This window comes from Verticillium alfalfae, genomic scaffold (genome assembly GCF_000150825.1).
Source record: "Verticillium alfalfae VaMs.102 supercont1.15 genomic scaffold, whole genome shotgun sequence".
NCBI lineage: Eukaryota > Fungi > Ascomycota > Sordariomycetes > Glomerellales > Plectosphaerellaceae > Verticillium > Verticillium alfalfae.
In genome coordinates this window covers 1,034,020-1,053,359 of record NW_003315024.1, presented here as the reverse complement: position 1 = coordinate 1,053,359, position 19,340 = coordinate 1,034,020, and the positions used below count along the sequence as shown (strand labels likewise).

Here is a 19,340-nt window from a genome sequence, read left to right as displayed (position 1 = left end):
AAGGGCTGGCTCGCGGAAGAGAGCAAGCCAGGACGTGTGGGTAGGGTAGTAGGCGTCGACGTTTCTAGTGATGGCGGCAAACTCGGCGTCCACTTCAGCATCGAGCGCCACGCCCTCGCGAAGCCAACGAAGAGTCGACTTGGCACGTTCGAGATGACCGTTTTCGACGAGCCAACGGGGGCTGACCAGACATCAGCTGTGTACTTGTGCGCGCAAAGGGGCTCGCGACTTACGTTTCGGGGATCCAGGGCAGCCCGGCAGCGAACGTCAGGGCGGGCACGAGTTCGAGGCAGATGGACAGGCGCCAGCCGTAGTAGTGACCGCTGGCTGAGGTCCAGTACGTCATGAAATAGCCGACCCTGGTGTACAGGTCAATCGCAGTTCCTCTCCTCCGAGTTACACAACATGCATCCACAAACTTACCAGAGGCCGGTGGCGAGGCCGGCGATAAAGCCGACATGATTCATCGTCACAAAATGACCCCTCTGCTTCGCAGGTGAAACCTCACTTTTGAAGTCAGCAACTCAGCATCATAACACTTCATTGGCTTCACCTACGCTTGATATAGCGCACCGATGTCGAAACGATGGCTACGCAACACCCGACACCATTCGCCCGAGAATCATGTCACGAGGCTGATCCACCATTGCTGGTCGCCTGGAGTACCGTGCCGAGTATGAGAATGCCGACGCCAGAAAGAGCTGCGTATCGACGACCGAGCCAATCGCTGAGGGGATGCGAGACGAAGATGTAGCTTAGGAAAGTACCAAGGTAATAGATACCAGTGATGATGCCCTTTGTGCCAGCCTTGGGATGGTTGAGCATCTCCTGCCAGCCGGGGTGGACGAGAATAGAGGACAATACACCAATATGGTAACTAGATATCTGTCAGCATGGTTCTGGGCATCGACGCACCCGATTATTGAGGTCTCGTCAAGCGAAATGCCTCACTCGACTGCCCCTCAGCGCGACGTCTGCAGCATCATGGCCGTCGCAAGACGCAGTAGGATATATATGAAGCGCATGTGGTCTTACCCCCATACTGAAGCGCCAATGCCGAAGAAGAAGCACAAAAAGTACAACCTCCGTGCGGCCAGTACCGCGGGGCTCTTGAAGTTGGCCATTGAGTAGACCAATCGAGCGTCCAGCTTCCAGTCTCCAATCAAAGGAACGTCTGGGAAGAGAGGAAAAGAAAAAAAAGACGGAGGAGCTATGGCTTCATCGTTGAACTGCGCCTTGTTCTCAGTGCACTAGAAAGTGTGGCCGCTCGGGGGATGGCTGTTGGTGAAGTCGACAAGCTGGTACTTTGTTCTTGGGGTGGTCGTTGTGGCAAAGGTGGGGGGTGAGGTGGATGCCCAGCTTGCCCAGGTGAGGGCACCACACACTTGGCCACCTCGTGCACTGACAATTTCTGCATCCTGCAAACACCCACTTCGTTCATCTATTCACTTGGCAATCCTCCGAGCAGGCTTAAGGCATGGTCTACGACCCCAAAGTAATCGGGTAATCGGCACGGTCGAATACGCTGCCTACGGTGCTCGCTTTTCGGCCTCTATTCAGGTGCTCACGGGGTAGGAGTTTCGTGGCACCAGACCGTGGCCAACTTCACGCATGTAGCTCATGGGCTTAACATCACTCGTGGCTCTCTAATTATTGTACACATATCATACAGCCCGTTTCTCATCTATGTTCACCGCGAGCCGTACCCTGGGAAATCAAACTGGCCTGTCTGATTCGAGGGCAGCGCCATATCCCATCCGGCATAAGGGCTGGGCCCCGGACCTGGCCCCGACCCTGGCAGGATCTCAGTTAGCCCCGTTGCGAGATTCGTTTGCGGTACCCCGTATGCCCAGGACCCCGTCATGACATCCTCCGTCATATCGGACGCAAAGTCTCCATAGAGCCCGCCCGGCAGTCCACTCGGATTGAGCCCGTACTCGCCGCCATCCCCCGGGACCTGCTCCATCACGGGCATCAACATGCGCCCGCCAGCACCGTTACTTGACCGAATCTCTGTCCCTGTCGATGAGCACCGGCCCAACCCATCATCCATGCCAAAACTTGACCCTAGAAGTGCGATCGAGAGACTGTCCTCAGATGACCCTTCGTCGACATCCACCCCCGAGTCCGGCCTGGGCCCACGTCGTGATGGCTGCCCTGGCATGGCAGCGTTGATCTCGCTCTTGCGATTGCTTCTATTCGAGTATGGCTTTGTTCTCGCGTCATTCACGCACTGCTCCACAACCTGGATGAACTGGTTGCGATACACGTTGCCTATCGTCTCAAGCGCCTGCTCGTTGAGTCCTTTGTTGCGTAGACTTCCCTCGAGCGCCTTCAAGCTTGCGAGGAAGCGCCCCGTCACCTCAAAGTGTTCGATGACAGGACAGAAGTCTACATGCGAGTTAGCAGCCAGCATGGCGATCGAGAAGAAAGAAAACCCACCCCAGTTGACCACTTCGTGATCACCGTCATCCGGAAACACGAGGTTCCAGATTTCCATCCACTGCACTTCCGCCGATGTCCCGCCCGCCCGCTTCCGGCTCAGCAGCTTGGCAGCCGTTGGCCCATCAATGCCACATTCAGGGTCGTGATCAGCAATGTCACACATGAGCTCCCTCGGCAGTCTCTGGTGGTCCCTGAGATCCTTCCTTGCTGCAAAGTCGCGGTTGCACCGGTCACAGACGAAGGCGGACGGATCCACCCGCTTATGTTGCTTCACGATGTGCTGTCGCAGCTCGGCAAATTTCGGAAAATACGTCATGGCGCAAGAGTGATGCTCACGCACGTTGAACCGCGCAGGGTTGCGCTTGCGAAAGGGGCAGCTCAGGCGGAGGTTCTCTTCGGGTTCCTTGACGATCTGTCGAGCGCGTTTGAACGGAGCACCGCCATCGGCGTCATCCTCGCTGATGTCCTCGTCATCTTCTGTTCCGTCACGGCTGGGGCCGCCTTTCTTCCGCTTTCCAGTTTGGGAGGTTCGCGTTGGAGCTCGTGCAATGAGCACTGTTGATCGAGATGAAGTTGATGTCGTGTGCGTGAGCTGCGTGGTTGACGGGCCGCTGAAGGCGATGCGGCCGACGTCTTGAATGAAGCGGGACGTGAAGCGGCGGAGCAAATTCTGAGGAGCGCCAATCTCATCTAAATCGACACCATACGCAGCTTGGAGGACGTAGTTGAGCACGCCCTCAACCTCCTCGTCTGCGCTGTCTGAGGGGTCAGCGTCCCAACCTGTGGAAAGTCTGTCGACCCCCACGTCGAAACTCATCCTCTCCTTGAGCGGCGGAGGCCCATTGCTGTCGGTCTGGTCGGCTGCTGGTCTAAAGTGATTTCAGCATGGGCTCACTTCCCGGGTCTAGGGTGTTGCCAAGCCGCCTACCTTGGAGTGCCGGCTGCACGAATGGCTTCAACCTCTGGTATCTCATTGATCTCTGGCTGTCTAGAGTGGTCCTTCATCCGATCTTCGTCGGGCACTGAATCAACAAACGTAGACGAGGACGAATCATATGACTGGCGATTCCAGTGCCTAATGGGATGACCCCGCAGCGTCTCCCTGCTGGGGACCTCGACATCTGGCGTCGTGGCCCGAGTGAATGTTGAGAGGGTCGGCGACATGGGCATCGAATATGTCGTGGCCGAGTCAGGCATGACAGCCGAGCTCATAGTCGACGACGTTGGTGAACGGTCACGATACGCCTTGAAAGCTGCTGATGAGAGGTTCAAGCCCTCGGGGCATTTTGAGGACGGGTGCGGGGCAGGGTTGTCGAGCGACGTCCATTGTAGCACCTCGGTGATGTGAGGGAAGGTGGCAGAAGATGAAGATACAGACGAGGAAGTCTTGAGATGACGCGTCTCGCGGTGGCGGATGGGCATCGGCGTTGACCACGTTGACTCGACGCCTTCTGTGTGGAATGGTGAGTCTGCCATGGCGCAACACTGAAATCCCAGACAGTGATCTCGTTGCGTTGTTCTGTTTGTGCGACACGTCGTCTTGCTGTAGTTCGCTATTACTAACCTTAGGCCTTAGGTCAATGGAAAGCCAATATCGAGTATCATGCGCCGGCGGCGGGATCGGACAAGGAGAGAAGAAACATGTCAAAGAGAAGCCATGCTTTCTCGAGATTCTCTTGCCAACCGACGACGCCTTTGCGGTCTGTCCGGCGGCGGTGCGAGTCCCCGATTGCTTACGACTTGGCCCCCAAAGAAAGGATCGACAGCCAACGGGGACTACGGCGCAGCCGACGCAGGGGGGGAGGTTGCGCGGCACTGGATTGGCCCATGATGGCGACCACGCAGCCAGTTGGGGCAATGTCATGTCTCCATTGGCCGTGCACCAGGTATCCTTACCTGCCAACGGTCAAGCTGAATCGCAGGCTGCCTCTTCATGTTGGAGGCACCTCCTGCATGTCGTTAACTTCTCCTCGAGCGATCATTGGCTCATGGTAGGTGTCTTGGGTGGTCGTCTCTCACACTTGCAACACCGAGGAAGGTGATTAGAGCCAAGTATGCCCTCTAAGAGGATGGATGCCACCAATTTAGGCGTGATGGTGACGATCTGGCGGGAGCAAATCGAACTGGAGATACCGGACCCCCCGGCAGGACACGCTCCAAACCCCACGAAACCTAAATGACGGTTGGTTGTCCGCAGAGCAAACACCTACTGTAACCCCGCTGTGCCCCGATGATTCCCATTTCGGTAGAGAACCCAAGAATATCGACAGGCCGGCTTTCACGATGATGAATGCGCCCAGAACATCAGCCTGGCTCGGTTTTCGCCTGTCGAGTGACCAAGGTACGGGGAAGTGGTACGTGGCTTTTTCAAGCCAGCATCCCTGCACACACCCTGGTGAGCGCTGATCTGTTTCGAACGATGGCGTTTCATTTTCTGAGCCTACCCCAGCCCTGCCAGATGTCTCGGTCACCAAACATGGAAGAGGGAGGAGCCGCAAAAACGTCAAGCAAACCCGCTCGATGCTAGGTAAGCAGTTGGAGCCTCTTTCGAAATGGATGCACCAGGCGTGGTGACCAGGATGTCTTGACGCTAAGGTGCACCACGATTCGGGTACCTGAACGCCAAGTCGAAAGACACAATTGAGCTTGTCTATTGGTCCATGGTGAAAATGGTCCAGCAAAAGATGTCCTGCAGCAGGAAGATTCAGTGCGTGCCGCTTGGAATTAACAGACGATTTTGGCCATGTGAACGTAGTCCGGCGATGGTTGCGATCTCCGTTGTCACGGCTATGAAGCTGCTGGTGTAGTCTCGGGCCCTCTCTCGGGCAGTAACATATAATCGGTATTCTTCGCTATATTATGTTGTTCAAGTGATCTGAGTTAGCCAGCCTACTGCATCCGTCACATAACCGTCCCGCAAACAAACAAAGCCTGAGAGTGTTCACGTTGTCTTTGCATAATGTCGTATCCTCGGACATCAAGCAGCGGAACGCAAGAGCCAGCAACATCAAGGTATGCAGCAGTTCACATCGCTGAGCCAGCTAATCTGACGACAGATCATCCGTCAGTGCCGGACCTAGCCTTCCTTACAGCTTGGATCGCTACGTGATGTCCACTGAGCCTTGGTCGCCCTACGCCAAGCCGAGACCAACGGCCGCAGCCACACGAACGCCAGATGCGCTACTAAGGGAGCTTGATGACCTATTATGCCACGAAATTCAGCGGTCAGGGAGCGATGCAGGTCCATCGTCCTCAAGGGATAGATGAGAAACAGCGGCGACAATGGATAAGCAACAATGCGGACGCGCTGGGCGCAAGTGACGGAACGGTCCCACAGGGACAATATAATAGCCACTATGTATGTAACGATCATGTACTATGGGCCAGACAATGGCCAAATATATATATCAGAAGACTCCAAATGCTCAAACCCTCTCGCAACTATCCTAAGACGTGAAAAGCTCGAGAGCATCCACAATCTGGACTCAAAGTTAGCGCTGATCAATAGCCTACTATCAGAGACACTCACAAAGTTGGGACTCAGGAACGTGTCGCCGCTGCTGCCAGAAGCCACACTGATGGTGATGGTGTTGGCCCCGGCCTTGAGTTGGCCAGACGGGATAGCAATGTCGTATTGCTCGCCCAAGCCCCGGTAGGCGCCGCGAGTCACGCCACGGGAGTTGAGGTTACGCGGCGCGGCGGGTGTGGCGGCGGTCCAGGTGTTAACCTGAACAGCAGGACGTGCGCCGGCGAAGGACAGGGTGGTGCTGATGCGGAAGGTTGCAGCACCTGGAGCGGAGGCAAGGTTGAACTTGATCACAACGCCGTTGTTCACCGATTTGAAAATAGCCATGGGAAAGTCGCTCAGCGCGGAGGAGCCAACCGTGTACGAGTTGGTCCAGCTGCTCATGCGGCTGTCTGAGGGGTGCATGCGGAGAAACTTGTCTGCGTTGCGAAAGCCGGTGGGCTGGCCGTCAAATTCCCCAATCTTGAAGAGCGAGTTGCTTGGGACCTGAACTGTGCTAGCAATATCACGAGTAGTGGTGCTGCCGGCGGTGACGGTGACGGAGGTTTCGGCAGCCTTGTACTCTGTCTGGTAGAGGACTTGAGTGTAAGTGCCGGGCTTCATAGCCGGCGAGGTAAAGGCGCCGTTGGAGCCGGCAGTGGTCCAGTACTGGGCATCCTTGTTGTACCAGTGAACCACAGGGCTGAAACTGCCGGGAACGCCAGTGGCACGACCAGAGACGCGACCACGGCCACCTGCAGCAACGTAGTCGCGAAGGCCAAGGCTCGACATGAAGGTGAAGTCCACATCGCCAGTTTGGGGGATACCGGAGCGAGAGAAGCTCAGAGCATAGGGGCCATGTAGACCCATGCGGTACTCTTCAGTCTGAACGTGACCGCTGTTCATGTAGTTGTACAAGGCCGTAAAGGGGCCATTGTTGTTGGTTTCAATGTCACGATGAAAGGGTCCGCCGGAGGAGGTCTCAGTTTGCGGAATGATCATGCAGGCATGGATCTCCTCAGGGGACGTGCCGTGGACGCAGTGGACGCCGCGATCGATGTAGCGGTCGGACGAGTAGAACTTGGACCGGGTCTGGCCGTTGACGACGAAGACATCAGAACCCTCCACAGTGGAGGTGGAACCACCAGTGGTGGAGGCGGTGCCGTACGGATATTCGAGGGGAAGAATATCGTTTTTGAGGCGAGCAATGAAGCGTAGCTCGCCAATCTCAGGCTGGGCGGTGATGTGGGTGGCCATGTAAATCAGGCTGTCACCCTCCTTGGCGACGAGGTAGTGGGTGAGGGTCGACGTGGAACATGTGATGGTGATGACGCCTGATGTCTGAGTAGCGGTGACAGTAGCAGTGCCGAGACCCGGAACTGATATGGGTGCCCTGAGAAGCATATTGGAGCTCGTTGCCGCGAAACTTGATGGAGTTGATGTCACAGCTGGAGCGGGATACGGAGAAGACGAGGGCGTTGGACGAGCCGGCGTCTACAACATAGTTATTACCCGATGTCGTATACCCGAAGGCAGCAAGAGCTGAGGAGGCGAATGAGACGGCCGTTAGAAAAGACAGCTGGACGAGCGAGGGTGCCATGACAATGATCGTAAGGAACTCGATCTGGCGAGCCCTTGTAGGTTGGAAGAGTGGGAAGAAGTGAAGTAAAGTGATCAGCGGAGAACCTGGTGGATGGTGGGTTGTTGAAAACGGCACGGCACGCCCGGTAATTATAAGGCCAGAGCATCGACAAGTTCATATGGGACGAACGACGACAGTGTCACAACCGGGGCGACTGCGAGTGTGAATTGTTGTGGATGGGTGTGTGTGTGTACAGTGATTGGCGGAAGCTTATGAACGGCCGAGGTGTCTGGGGATTTGCCCCGAGATTCAGGGACGGGCGACCCGCTGGGTCGGAGCCAGGGGTCCCGCTGCTCGTCTCATGTGTGGCGCGGCCTCGTGAGCAGAGAGTGAGTGGATTCCAGGCCGTATACTGTCTGGAAACTGGCATGACGGTACGTTTGCAATGATAAAGTTGGATGCAGGTGACGCAAGCTCAAGCGCATGCTCGACTGGAGATATCCCGAGGTGCTGGACCATTGCAGGTGGCAGCAAGATTCCCAAACTTGTCTTCGGAACAAGCTTGGAGCGGGGATTTTACCCCAGAATGTCATGCGTCGCTGGCGTTGCCATGTGCCACTAGGTCTGGGCATTGCACTGCATGCATTCTGACATCGATGGTGATGCTGATGGTGGCATGCTTCGCTCACTGGCCAGTTGCACCCAGAGTGACGCTCTAAAGATTCAGCTATGGGCTCCTTTGTGTTGTCACTTCAAATGATCCATGGGCCACAGAGTATGGCGAGATAGCACAAGGCTTGGAGATTCACGACAGATTGCGAAGGGATGACCGAATGGGGAAAAGGGTTTGGGACACGCGCGAGGACTGTGGGGATAGTGAGAGCGGGGAAAGCCGAACCATGGCGATGTATAGGGGTTAACCGCTGCCAGCCACATCGGAATTCCCAAGATGTCCACGCTATGCTTAAACTGCTACAAGCACACCTTCACGCGTTTAATCCTTGCCCTTGTACCCGGACCTGGCGCCTGTGCACTACATTGGCTTCTCAGTTTGGCGGTCTGAATGGTGAGCTATCATCTGAGAGAAGCCGTCCTATCCGCTCTCATCAACATCAAACAATCCCGGAAAGTTGTCACCTTCTCTCCAAAAATCCCATTTCGAGCCTGCTTCTGGACCAGCACGCAGGAACAGTTACCTGTATAGAGCAAAAAAAATTGGAATGAATTGTCGAGGTAACCTGGTAGACTGCAAAGTTCCCAAGCCGAGCCAGGTCCTCGTGTGCTGTATGCGTCGCATGGCGCTGGTGACTGCCGTAAAGTGGCATCCGGCACTCGGCACGCGGCATGCATCACGACATCGATTTGCTCGCTTCGTATTGACCCGCCTCCATCACACTCGGTTTAAGATTGGCGACTCTTGTGTTCCCCTCGCAACAAACTCTCGAATCACATCCCAGCGCAGCTCACCTTCCATCTGCGGCACGACCCAGAATGTGACCCAGGAGCCCCCGCTCACTCTAGGACTAATGTCGGCATTCATGACACGTGCCGCTTCGGGAACATGGAACGGCGAACTCCTCGCATCATCGTTATCCGGTAGTCCCAGTACATCCACCACATCCCCTTCAGGAACTGGACCGGCCGCTTCGGCCTCGAAGATCCACCCTGCCTCCTCGTGAGGGATACTCGGCGGTCGATTCCCAGGTATGTTCTTCAGGAACTTCTGAATCTTGTCCCTGGCCGGGATGTATGCCTTCGCATGTCTGCTGTCCGGAGGCTCTGGCACGTCCTTGCCCAGTATGTCGAGGGCCCTCGTCTCCTCCAGCTCTACGATTCGCATAGCGATCCTCGCAACTAGCCTGGCATCCCACAGGTTTTCTTTGCAATCCAAGGCACCCTTCCTTCGAAGCAGCCGGATTGCGGCCCGCCTCAATATTGGATGCCGACACTTGACTGCAGTATAATACAAGGGTGGCACGATGCCAGATTCAAAGCTGAACCGAGCCCCATCGCCGTCCGGAGCTGCTGCTCCTCTTGCCTCCTCATCCTGCAAGATCTCTCCCGCGACGTCCACTATCGAAGCAAAAGTAGTCATGTGCTCATCGAACGAACACTCGAGGCGAGCGAGTGCCGTGCCGAGATACACTGTCAAGGTCAGGTAATAGAGGCGGCACATTCTTGCAGCGCCTGCTGAGCCTCCGCCCCGCGCAGCTATCAAGACGGCAAACGCCACCTGCCACTGATCTGATCGTCTTGTCAAGTCGGCGCTGCGTGCCCGCCACGCTTTGACTTCTGCGGCCCAGCTTAGACTTGTCGGATCAGCAGTGAATACCCATGCTTTGGCATCCTTGGCAAACCGAAGACCGTCATCGATGATCTCATGTAGGCTGAGCTCGGCATCCTCAAGACGGTCAAACACAATGTTTGCTGGCCGCTGTGGCCTCAACTCGGTTGGGATCGGTACAGGCTTGGCCCCGAAAACGAAAGAAGCGACGCTGAGCCGGGTGTACACAGGAACGAGCTCTCTCCGGATCAGGTCCGCCGCGGGCCCTTGTGCTTCGTGTGGATCCTCCGCCAGCTTGGCTAGTATGGCCCGTCCCTGGATAATGTGCACCATGCGGCGCTCATATCGCCGAGCATAAATTCGATGCAAATGAGAGCAGACATGTGGAGCATGTACGGTAACAGAGGCGTTCCCCTCATGCGGGGCGCTCGGCGTCGGCCACTGTGCAGTGACCTCAAAGCCTTGCCATATTGTCCGGCTGCAAACGGCGTGCAGACGGCATCGCAGCCTTTGAGGTTCTTGGGTGTACGACCATTGCCGCCATAGGCGCTCTGGTGAAGGTTACTGATGACAAGCACAGCGTAACGTACGGCCGGTTCCTCGAAACACAGAGCTGGCACGATACGAGCCCAGAAAGTCGAAGTAGCCTGCGTGAACAGTGACGTGGCAGAACAGTTGCGATAGTAGTGGAACGCGCGTTGGTCGTTGGCATCCCATGCTGCGAATGGACTCATGATCCTGGCAATGCTGGCTCCGCTCGGCAGTGGGGAGGACTGCGATTGAGCCCTGGTTACGCTGGGAGTAGTTATCGCATAACCGTCACACTCCCGACCAGTCTTGGTGCAGCGCTCGCAGGCCGGCTTGACCTCATCGCATTTGACACGGCGGATCCTGGAGAGATGTCAGCTGTCATCTCGGTGGCTACGTACCATGATGGCAGCTGCTGTGCTTACTTGCAAGTGATGCACCCAGTCCGGACCTTTCGCGAACCCTTGCGGCCGTTTCGTTTCGCTACTGATGCAGACGGCGCTGATCCAGTGAAACCAGGACTGTCCGTACCTGCGTTCGATGTTGCCAATTGTGACGATGTAAATTGCCCCTCCATGGCAACGACCAGCATGTTCTGAGGCAGACTGCCCTGTCACAAAACGCTGAGAGGGTTGGCGCAAGTTGCCTTTCGCCCAATAAGATGTTTTGCGAGTGCGAGCTGACGAGACAGAGGATAGAGCGAGAGCTGCTGGGGGCGCCGTCGTCTAATATGTCCTACCCCCAGACGTTCATCGCGGCGAGACAGTGGGGTATCGCGATCCTTCAACCTGGTCTTATTGGTCTGCTCGCACTCTGCTGGCTTAAGTGGCAGAATGGTCGTGGCTTGGCAGGGCTGTGAGCCAGGAGAAAGACGATGTAACTGCCGGGTCCTATCTCGGTCTTCGCCCCCCCGGTCAAGCTATTTCGGGCCTCACAAGCTCTTTTTGGGGCTGCGGATTGACCACTCTAGAGTGTGATTTGGAAAATCTTCTCTGTTGGATAGCGCAGTGGCTGGAATTGATTAGACACGTGGTGCATATTTCAACAGCGGTTTCGTTCAGATTCAAAGGTTCCAATCACGTAGGAGATCAAGACGCCTTACAAGCCTTGCACTTATTTACACATGGATAACAAGGCAGGGAAGCTCAAAATAAGCAGGTCCAAGACCCAGGCCTCATCCAGGCAACCCCGTAACCTTTCAAAACAACGCCAACAGAGAAACATGACTGACCTCGAATATAACCCCCAACGCCGAGCCAATCATTTGACATCCTTCCCCAGGCGATCCATTACGGCACCCCCGGCTTCTCTCTTGCTGCTCGCTTCTTGTCGTCGCAAAAGCTCATCCTCTGAGCCACCCATGTCTCTCAGATTACCAGAAGCTGCACCATCCTATGTAGTGCTGACACAGGTTCTCCAGCTTGGTGGCCTCCGTGATGAGCTTGTTGACCTGCGCGACGATGTCAAGCTCTTCGTTAGGCTTGAAGTCTTTACCCCTCAGCTTCTGCGAAACGCGATCCAGGACCTCAATCGCCCGCGCATTTTGTGCATCGGCGGGGTCCATGACGTTATTACCGTTGACCAGGCTCGTGCTCGGCGCGATGGACGAGTTGGTGCGCGCCCTGGACCTTGCTGTATGCGGCCCACCTACTAGTGCGGAGGCATCGCCGCCTGCTGCCGCGAGTAGCTCCGTCGGTGCCACGTCGGCATCGAGCATTGAAGGCCGGCGACCGCGAGGACCTGTCTGCGACGCCGTGGGACCAGCGATGGCCTGTTCACGTTCGGACCGGAAGTTTGGTCCCGTTGGACTTGCCGCATTCGTAAGGCGCCAAGTCAGCAGGGGATCGTGGATGAACTGCAGTCATGTTAGTTGAATAATCCTCAGGGTGTTTCGAGCAGCTCAAGGCCATTCGACTTACAGCTTCCAAAACGGCCATGACGCTTTCCTTATTCTCGCGCAGAACCCGCATCACATGCTCGCATGTGATTCTGAAGCTGCCCTCGATGTTGCTAACCTCCATGGCATACGTCAACATGCGCGTGAGGCGGAAGGGCACGCGTTCCGGATACTTCTCGCGTTTCATTGCGACTTCGAAGCAATCACCGAAATCAATGTGAATGATTTTGCCGGTGACACGATCTAGCATTAGGTTCGAAGGGTGACGATCACCCAGACCCAGGATGTAGCCGACCATGGACATGACGCCGAGAGAGCGCGTGTAGTTGGTGCGCCGCTCGAGCCAGGCCTCAGAACTCTTACTCTTGAGCCACAGTACGCGGTACAGATCTTGGCCGGTGGTGTTATCAAGCGCGTAGCCAAAGACCTCCACCTTCTGCATGAGAGTCAAGTTGTCATAGTCGGGAGCCATCTGCAACATTATCCGATGCTCAATGTTCAACAAGATCTTGCGGCTCTCACGATATTCCCTAATAAGTACGTGGAGCGTGTCGCTATTTGGCACCCAGCCAAGGAGACCTGAGCTCTGCGACAGCGGAATCGCTGGATAACGCTCGATATTGAGATGTCGCTTGTAGCACTCCGAGTCGTTCGCCAGCAGCGTGTTGCAAAGGCCAAACAATTGCATGACACGTTCGTCTTGGCGAATGTCCTCGTGGCCTTTGAGGAGGAACGCGTATCGCACACCGTCGCTGCCGCCAATCGTTATCTTACGCGGGCGCTGCTTGCTGTTGATGACCGAAAAGGTGCCCTCAAAATCCATGATACGGACAATGGGCTTTCCGCTTCGATACGTTCCAGGTACGGCGAGGTCGAGATCCTTGGCGCTAAGCAGCTTGGGTGAGCAGTAGGGTAGTTCCAGGCTCGTGAGCTGCGGCAACTGTCGCGATATGCGACGGAAGACTTGGTAGTACAAGTCCCAGGCTTGGTTGAGGTCGTTCACATCTCGGCTCGACTCATACTGTCGGCACCACTCCCGCGCCTCCGTCAGGTCCCTACCAAACGTTTGCGCGAACGAGATCTCTCTAAGTGTCTCAGGCCCGCGCTCCAGCTGGTCATGGAGGGGCTCAAGAGTCGAGAACATGCCCTCGATATTATGATCGCCAAAGTACAGTCGTGATGCCTCTTCCAGACCCTCGTGCCACTGCTCGTGCCATAGGACGGCAACCCTGATAAGTTCGTTACTGACGACATCTGCCTGGGAGACGAGATTGGCCGAGTGCTGACGCATACTATCCATAATCTGCGCTGCGGATCGGGAGCGGCGGGCACTGTGCCACGACTTTGTGGCCACAGTGAGAGGGTAAATGAGGGCCTGCGGGTGGGCTCTGCCGACATCAGCCAGAAGGCTGTGAATCGTCTGCTGCACGCGACGAGACTGTTGGTTGATGCGGGCGATGAGCTGAGGAATGACTTCAAGCCAAGTATCAACGCTAACATTGGTGAAGCCCTCAGTGACTGCAGCGTTGACGTCAGCACTCGAGCCGTGTGTGAACCATAATGTAAGGAGACGCAATGTGTCCTGCAGCGAGCTGCCAGATGACAGAGCGATAGACTTGAAGAAGCCCCGCACCGCCGGGACGACATGATCGACGATCATGGCCTGGTCCGCCCGGTTAAGTTCGCTCCTGCTGGTCAACGCCTGCACAATCTCGAAGTTGGCTAACGCCCATGCGTGCCACGCCTTGTACCAACGTGGGTTATACTTGGCCGCCTGGGAGTAGGCAGTTAATATGTCCTGAACGTTTTCGTATTGCCATGTTTCCTTATTGAGCGCAATGAGCCACTCGCCCTGTCTGAGATAACACTTTGCGAGGAGCACCGTCTGGTCCTGGAGGGCACGCTGGGTCTGAGGCGCCATGATGCCCCCCTCCATACCTTGCGGGAAGTTGTACTCTTGGCTCATGTCTACACCTTGTTGTCCTTGGGCGGTGAGATGCGCCTTGGTGACCTCGTGTCGGTGTGCCGAATCGTTAGTAAACTTGCGCAGACAGTAGAGAGTCTTCTCCGAGATACCCGAAGTCTTATTCGCGGGTTGCTGGCCGACTTCCCATTCGAACTTGAGCATGGCATAGATGATTTGCGATGGGACGTTCCGGGGTAGACCCACGTTGGGCTGCTGGGGTCGGTCATTCCAATATGGGATCATGGACGTAAGCGAGGACTCGGTTCCGATGAGCTGTTTCAGCGACTTTTCGGCCAAGCCCATACGACCCGACTTGCGACAAAGGTTGGCAAACTTGATCCACATGTGCATATTCTCGGAGGGAGTGATGACAAGCTGCCTGAGACGAAGCATGCGCTGCCAAAGGTCCACGTTACGTTGACACCCCTTGAGGCGCTTCTCCCAAGTGCGTCGCATGGTAGCGCGCTTCTTCTCATCTGTCTGCTTGTAGAAGATAAGCTCTTCGAGTTCGGCCAGCATTTGGACGCGAACGACGACCGTGTACGCCCGGTTGTATGACTCGCTGACCAGGGCACTGAGTTCTGTATCAAGACCCTCACGCGTCTGCTGCACGCAGTTCAACGCTTCTCGGAACTGGTTGCGATGCAGGGCGAGAATGGCGCCAAAGAACGAGCGATCCGTCGAGAAACGCTTCATCGACTGGAGATAGTTGTCCATGGAATCCCACTTAGACAGACCCCAGGCGGCGGCCGTGGCCAGAGGAGCAATGAGGCGCTGCACTTCCGGCGACGAGTTAGACCAAGTGTTGCCGGCAATGTTCGCAAGAGCCTCCCATTCGCCCAGGGCGTGCAGGCAGCGCATCTTGCCCATGATGATATCGACAGGAACAGCTTGGTCTTCAGGGATGTCTTGCTCCCTTTTATTGTAAAAGTCAAGAGCTTCCTCCCAGCGCTCCAGCTTCTCGAACCATGTCTCTCTAAGCTGGATACCTTCCTTATAGAGCTGGGCCTTGCGGAGGATGCCAATGGCCGCATCGGACTGCTGCAGGTGATTGTTGATGCCGATGAGAGCCTCGACCGCCCCACTGCTCTGGTCCTGGAGGAATTCAAGCTCCTTGTAGTGGAGGGCCTTGGCGTAGGCATGGCAGCGACCTGCCTGATGGCCAAGGACACGAATGTCGATTGGTAGCGCCTTGTCATCATGTTCCATAAACTCAGCGAGATTAAGCAAAAGTCCCAGCAGGTCCGGGGGCACATTCTCCGACTTTATCGCATTCTCGATGTTTTGGATCAGCTCGTCCTGAAACTGCTCGTACAACTCAGACCAGCACGAAACAAATGCTGAGTTGAAAAGTTCTCGGGCGAGTGGTAGGTAGGAGCTGGCCAGAGCGGCGCATGCACGCAGAGCGTGGTTGGGGGATTCTGCCAAAAGAGTCGTAGAGAAGCGACGGAGCCATTCCTGCCAGTCCTCCTTGGTCGACTTTCCCTTCGTGTCCCATGCCGTTTTGAGGTGAATGGCATTCATCTCAAGCTTTTTGGAACCCAGGTCAGAAAAGATTTGGTCATCGACTCGATCTACGAATCTATCGGCAGAGCCAATGTCTTGCGGCAGCACTTCGCCCTTGGCAAGCTTGCTCGTGAGTAGCTCGTAGTTGGCATGTTGGATCTGGTGCTCCGCGAGGATTTTGTTCACGTTGCCCATGAAGTGTGTGTAGTCTTTTCCTAGCTGCTGAATCAACGCGCAGAGAGTGTCCAGAGCGGCAACTCGCAAGGCCGGATCACCACCGCTGAGCACGCGGTTCAGTGGGTGAATAATCTTGGCCGCATAGTCGTTCAGGTTCACTTGATGGGATATCTTGCCAATCGTCTCAATGGCTTGTTTGCGGAGAAACGTTGGCTGGCCCTGCTTCTCGAATGTGCGAACAATAACGGGAATAATCAGATGCATGTACTCCTCGCTGCTTGATCCGAACACAAGAAAGGCGTGAAGAACCCTTTCTGAAGGAATGCGTCGTGCCGAGGTATCCACCTCTAGGGCTCCAAGCATCAAGGGGAGGAGACCAGCAAGATAAATCTTGAACTCGCCTTCTAGTCCACGAGAAATCGCTTCGACAAGTGACAGAATGGTAGGCTGAAGGCCGAGCTTAGGATTCCAGTACTCCTGGCAGGCTTCTACAATCTGCGGTAAGAAGTTCCTAATGTGCTGCCGCACGATGCTAACGAGCGTAGCGAGCTGGCTGAAGTAAGACTCAAGTCTCTTGTTCGAGGCAGCCCTGATGACAGCGAGGAAGGCCGGAATGATTCTGTCGAGAAAACTGACGCACTCGAGTCCGAGCGTCCGGAAAATGTTCATAATGGCTTCGATGACCGCAGGATGATGCGCCACGAGAGAGTTATCCTTGAGGATCTGTAGCAAAGAGTTGATCACCACAGTGGGGAAATATTCTTTGTTGGAGGGCGTGAGACCGGACATCATGAGGGCCACGTCGCTGACCGGGGTCACTTCGGCTCGTCGCTGGACTTCAGGTCGGCGCTGTTCGACCTGTTGGTACTTGTAAGGATCGAGGGCACCCAAGATACCCATAAGTTTGATCGTTTCTTGTCGAAGTGTACCTCGATGATCTTCAGTGCGTACTATACCCTGTAGAATTTCCAGGAGCTCAGGGTATTCAAGATATGGTTCAATGACATAGCCAGAGTTGCTGGCCATCTGGCCGAGCGCGTGGAGAGCCGCTTCGCGTTTGAGGCTTGAGCTCTGGTCTTGAAGCGCCTCTATGATGAGGGGCATAAGCTTGTCCTTGTATGGGAGAATATCTTCGCCGCCGACTGTGGCAAGTTCTCCTATGGCTCTCAGAATTGTGGCGGCCACGACTGGCGTCGGGTCCTTGGCCTTGGGGATGAGCACTGACATCATCGGGTCGACGTAAGGCTTAACAAGCCCTTGAGCGTTTTGAACAAGAAGACTCAAAAGCTTCGCGCTTTCCTCCTTATTGCGGGCGACGTCTGAGAACTCAAGTTCCGTCAATAATTGGATTAACGTCTTTCGAAGGGAGGGAATGACATAGGCGGGGTTGTGACGTGCCAGTCGGCCTATAATCGAGATGGCAACTTCTCGGATAGAGAAGACCTCGTCATTCAAAGCGAAGAAAAGAGTACGGATGTTCTCTGCTTTGGCAAGATGGCGATCGAAACGCTCGTCAAGCGCCGCCAGTACGGTCCGCCTGATAGGCGGCTCGGGGTCCGACACGCCGACTGTGAGAAGCCTTTCGATGACGTCGCCCACCACTTGCAAAGCGTGATAGCTCGTCTGGTTCACGATGGGATCCCTGACATAAAGCTGGCAGCAGGTCAAGGCAGCCGCCTCGCGGATTTCACAGTCTTCGTCCTCAACGTACTTGATGGCGACGTCTCGGACAAATTCGTTGAGAACGTGTCCAGTAAAGTCAAAGCTGCCGAGAGTGTTCAGGGCCAGCTTGATCTCGGCCTTGCGATGTTCATAAGCCTGAGGATCCTTGGCATCCTTGGTGATAACCGGTGCCGAAGTCAGGGAGTTAGGATGAGGGGCGCCCAACGGTTTGAAAGGTTCGCCACAAAGGACCATGCTCAGCATGTCCAGAAGCCGGTTCCGGATGGTGTCTTGTGCGGGAGGAATATAAAATGCCATATCCACAAGGGCTTGTGTCAACTTTGGTGTCAAGTCGCACTGGAAAATGGGATCGAGGAGGGCTTCCATGTACTTGCTGAGTGTCTGGCCGACAGCCACAGCAAGGCGGCTGATGCACTCAAACACGGCGTCAACGGAACCGCGCTTGCGAGCCTGCACACTCAGCCCTTCGCGGATGAAGATCATGAGATTGTCAAGATAGGGAGCGATGGCGCTCTTGACAGAGTTGGCGATATTGCCTATTGCCAGAAAAGCATCTGTCCGTTCTTTGTCCTTCTTCAGCATGCCGATCAGGTAGACCATGAATTTGTGGAGGTAGCTCTGGTCAAACTCGGCGGGAGAGTAGCTGGCAAGGTCGGGGATCAAGAGGACCACCGTCTTCCGGATGGTGCCATCTTTATGCTCCTTATAGCGCAGAACAATCTCGCAAGCTTCGGGATAATGGTCTTGCATGAACATGCCGCCTTGTTCCAACAGCTCTTTCAGCATGAGGAGAGACGCGTGTATGTATTCCACAGCGCCGTTCTGGAGACCTCGGAGAAGCTCGCTGTATGCCTTTTCCATCCAGGCCTGCTTCATTTCTTGGTCGCGCTCACGAATGATGCGGAAACAGGCAGCGATCGTATCGGCAGATGTAGAGCGGATGAGTTGTCGGCTGTCGCGCAAACTGTTCCATATGAGATCAAGCACCAAGCCAACGTAGTTGTACATCAGTGTCGGAGCTTGTCTGGCGAGCTCGCGCAGGACCAAGGCGGCGCTGTATCGGCGCTCCTCTACACGCTCGTTTTGTAGCCACTCAAGGGCAAATTGGGTTTCAGACTCAACAAGCTCGCTGATGACGGAACCCCCAGGGCGACACATTTTGCCGAGAGTGACAGCAGCAGCTTGCATGGGGCTCATATCCTTGCCCCTAAGGATAGCCTTCAGGTTCTGGAGAAAGCGAGCATATTTCGTGGCCTGGTCGGTTGCATCAATATCCACAATGCTGTCCAGGGCGTAGACACCGCCCAAACGTTCGGCCGAGTCGCTGCCGTGAGCAATGAGTTGAGTAATTCGGGTGTTCACCGCATGGTAAATGTTGTTGAAATGATCCGGCTGAAGATCTGTAGGTTGGCCGTCAGTAGTGTATTTAGTCGGGATCAATGACGACGGGCATCACGAACCTCGGTGGCACACCAGAACCAGCTCTCGCAGTTGAAGAGCGGCGCGTTTTCTTACATCGTCACTGACCCGACTGCAGTGAGTTAGCCATGGTTAACAAAGGTCGGAACTAGGCACGTACCTCGATCGGAGGTCTCTCGTGATCGTCTCCAATCGCTCGAGAGCGATCTGTTGTTGCGTGGCCATATTCCTCCGCTACTGGCGAGCCAGAGCACCAGTCTCGAGAATGGTCACACCATCAAACGGCGCCTGCCTTTGTAGAGGTACTTGTTCCAAATGCGTGATGGCGTCGCGGGGCACAACAGAGTG

The 19,340-nt window shown here is 55.5% G+C and overlaps 6 protein-coding genes across 6 annotated transcripts; 1 reads left to right on the top strand and 5 right to left on the bottom strand.

Moving 5' to 3' along the window:
• Window positions 1-229: 229 nt before the first annotated feature.
• VDBG_09655 (ascus development protein) lies at window positions 230-467 on the bottom strand (the record flags this gene model as incomplete). The annotated part of the gene is made up of 2 exons (XM_003000414.1): window positions 230-359; window positions 424-467. 2 exons carry the CDS (start codon window positions 465-467, stop codon window positions 230-232), a joined length of 174 nt encoding a protein of 57 aa, XP_003000460.1.
• Window positions 468-586: 119 nt separating this feature from the next.
• VDBG_09654 (predicted protein) lies at window positions 587-1,131 on the top strand (the record flags this gene model as incomplete). The annotated part of the gene is made up of 2 exons (XM_003000413.1): window positions 587-750; window positions 882-1,131. The coding sequence occupies 2 exons, from the start codon at window positions 587-589 to the stop codon at window positions 1,129-1,131; spliced, it is 414 nt and encodes a 137-aa protein (XP_003000459.1).
• A 559-nt stretch (window positions 1,132-1,690) lies between these two features.
• On the bottom strand, window positions 1,691-3,921 carry VDBG_09653 (conserved hypothetical protein; the record flags this gene model as incomplete). Its single annotated transcript, XM_003000412.1, has 3 exons — window positions 1,691-2,391; window positions 2,443-3,314; window positions 3,374-3,921. The coding sequence occupies 3 exons, from the start codon at window positions 3,919-3,921 to the stop codon at window positions 1,691-1,693; spliced, it is 2,121 nt and encodes a 706-aa protein (XP_003000458.1).
• A 1,970-nt stretch (window positions 3,922-5,891) lies between these two features.
• VDBG_09652 (rhamnogalacturonase B) lies at window positions 5,892-7,354 on the bottom strand (the record flags this gene model as incomplete). Its single annotated transcript, XM_003000411.1, has 2 exons — window positions 5,892-5,924; window positions 5,975-7,354. 2 exons carry the CDS (start codon window positions 7,352-7,354, stop codon window positions 5,892-5,894), a joined length of 1,413 nt encoding a protein of 470 aa, XP_003000457.1.
• A 1,568-nt stretch (window positions 7,355-8,922) lies between these two features.
• Window positions 8,923-10,748, bottom strand: VDBG_09651 (conserved hypothetical protein; the record flags this gene model as incomplete). The annotated part of the gene is made up of 3 exons (XM_003000410.1): window positions 8,923-10,277; window positions 10,407-10,611; window positions 10,746-10,748. The coding sequence occupies 3 exons, from the start codon at window positions 10,746-10,748 to the stop codon at window positions 8,923-8,925; spliced, it is 1,563 nt and encodes a 520-aa protein (XP_003000456.1).
• Window positions 10,749-11,716: 968 nt separating this feature from the next.
• VDBG_09650 (phosphatidylinositol 3-kinase tor2) lies at window positions 11,717-19,217 on the bottom strand (the record flags this gene model as incomplete). Its single annotated transcript, XM_003000409.1, has 4 exons — window positions 11,717-12,199; window positions 12,264-18,973; window positions 19,034-19,104; window positions 19,153-19,217. 4 exons carry the CDS (start codon window positions 19,215-19,217, stop codon window positions 11,717-11,719), a joined length of 7,329 nt encoding a protein of 2,442 aa, XP_003000455.1.
• Between the last annotated feature and the right edge of the window lie 123 nt (window positions 19,218-19,340).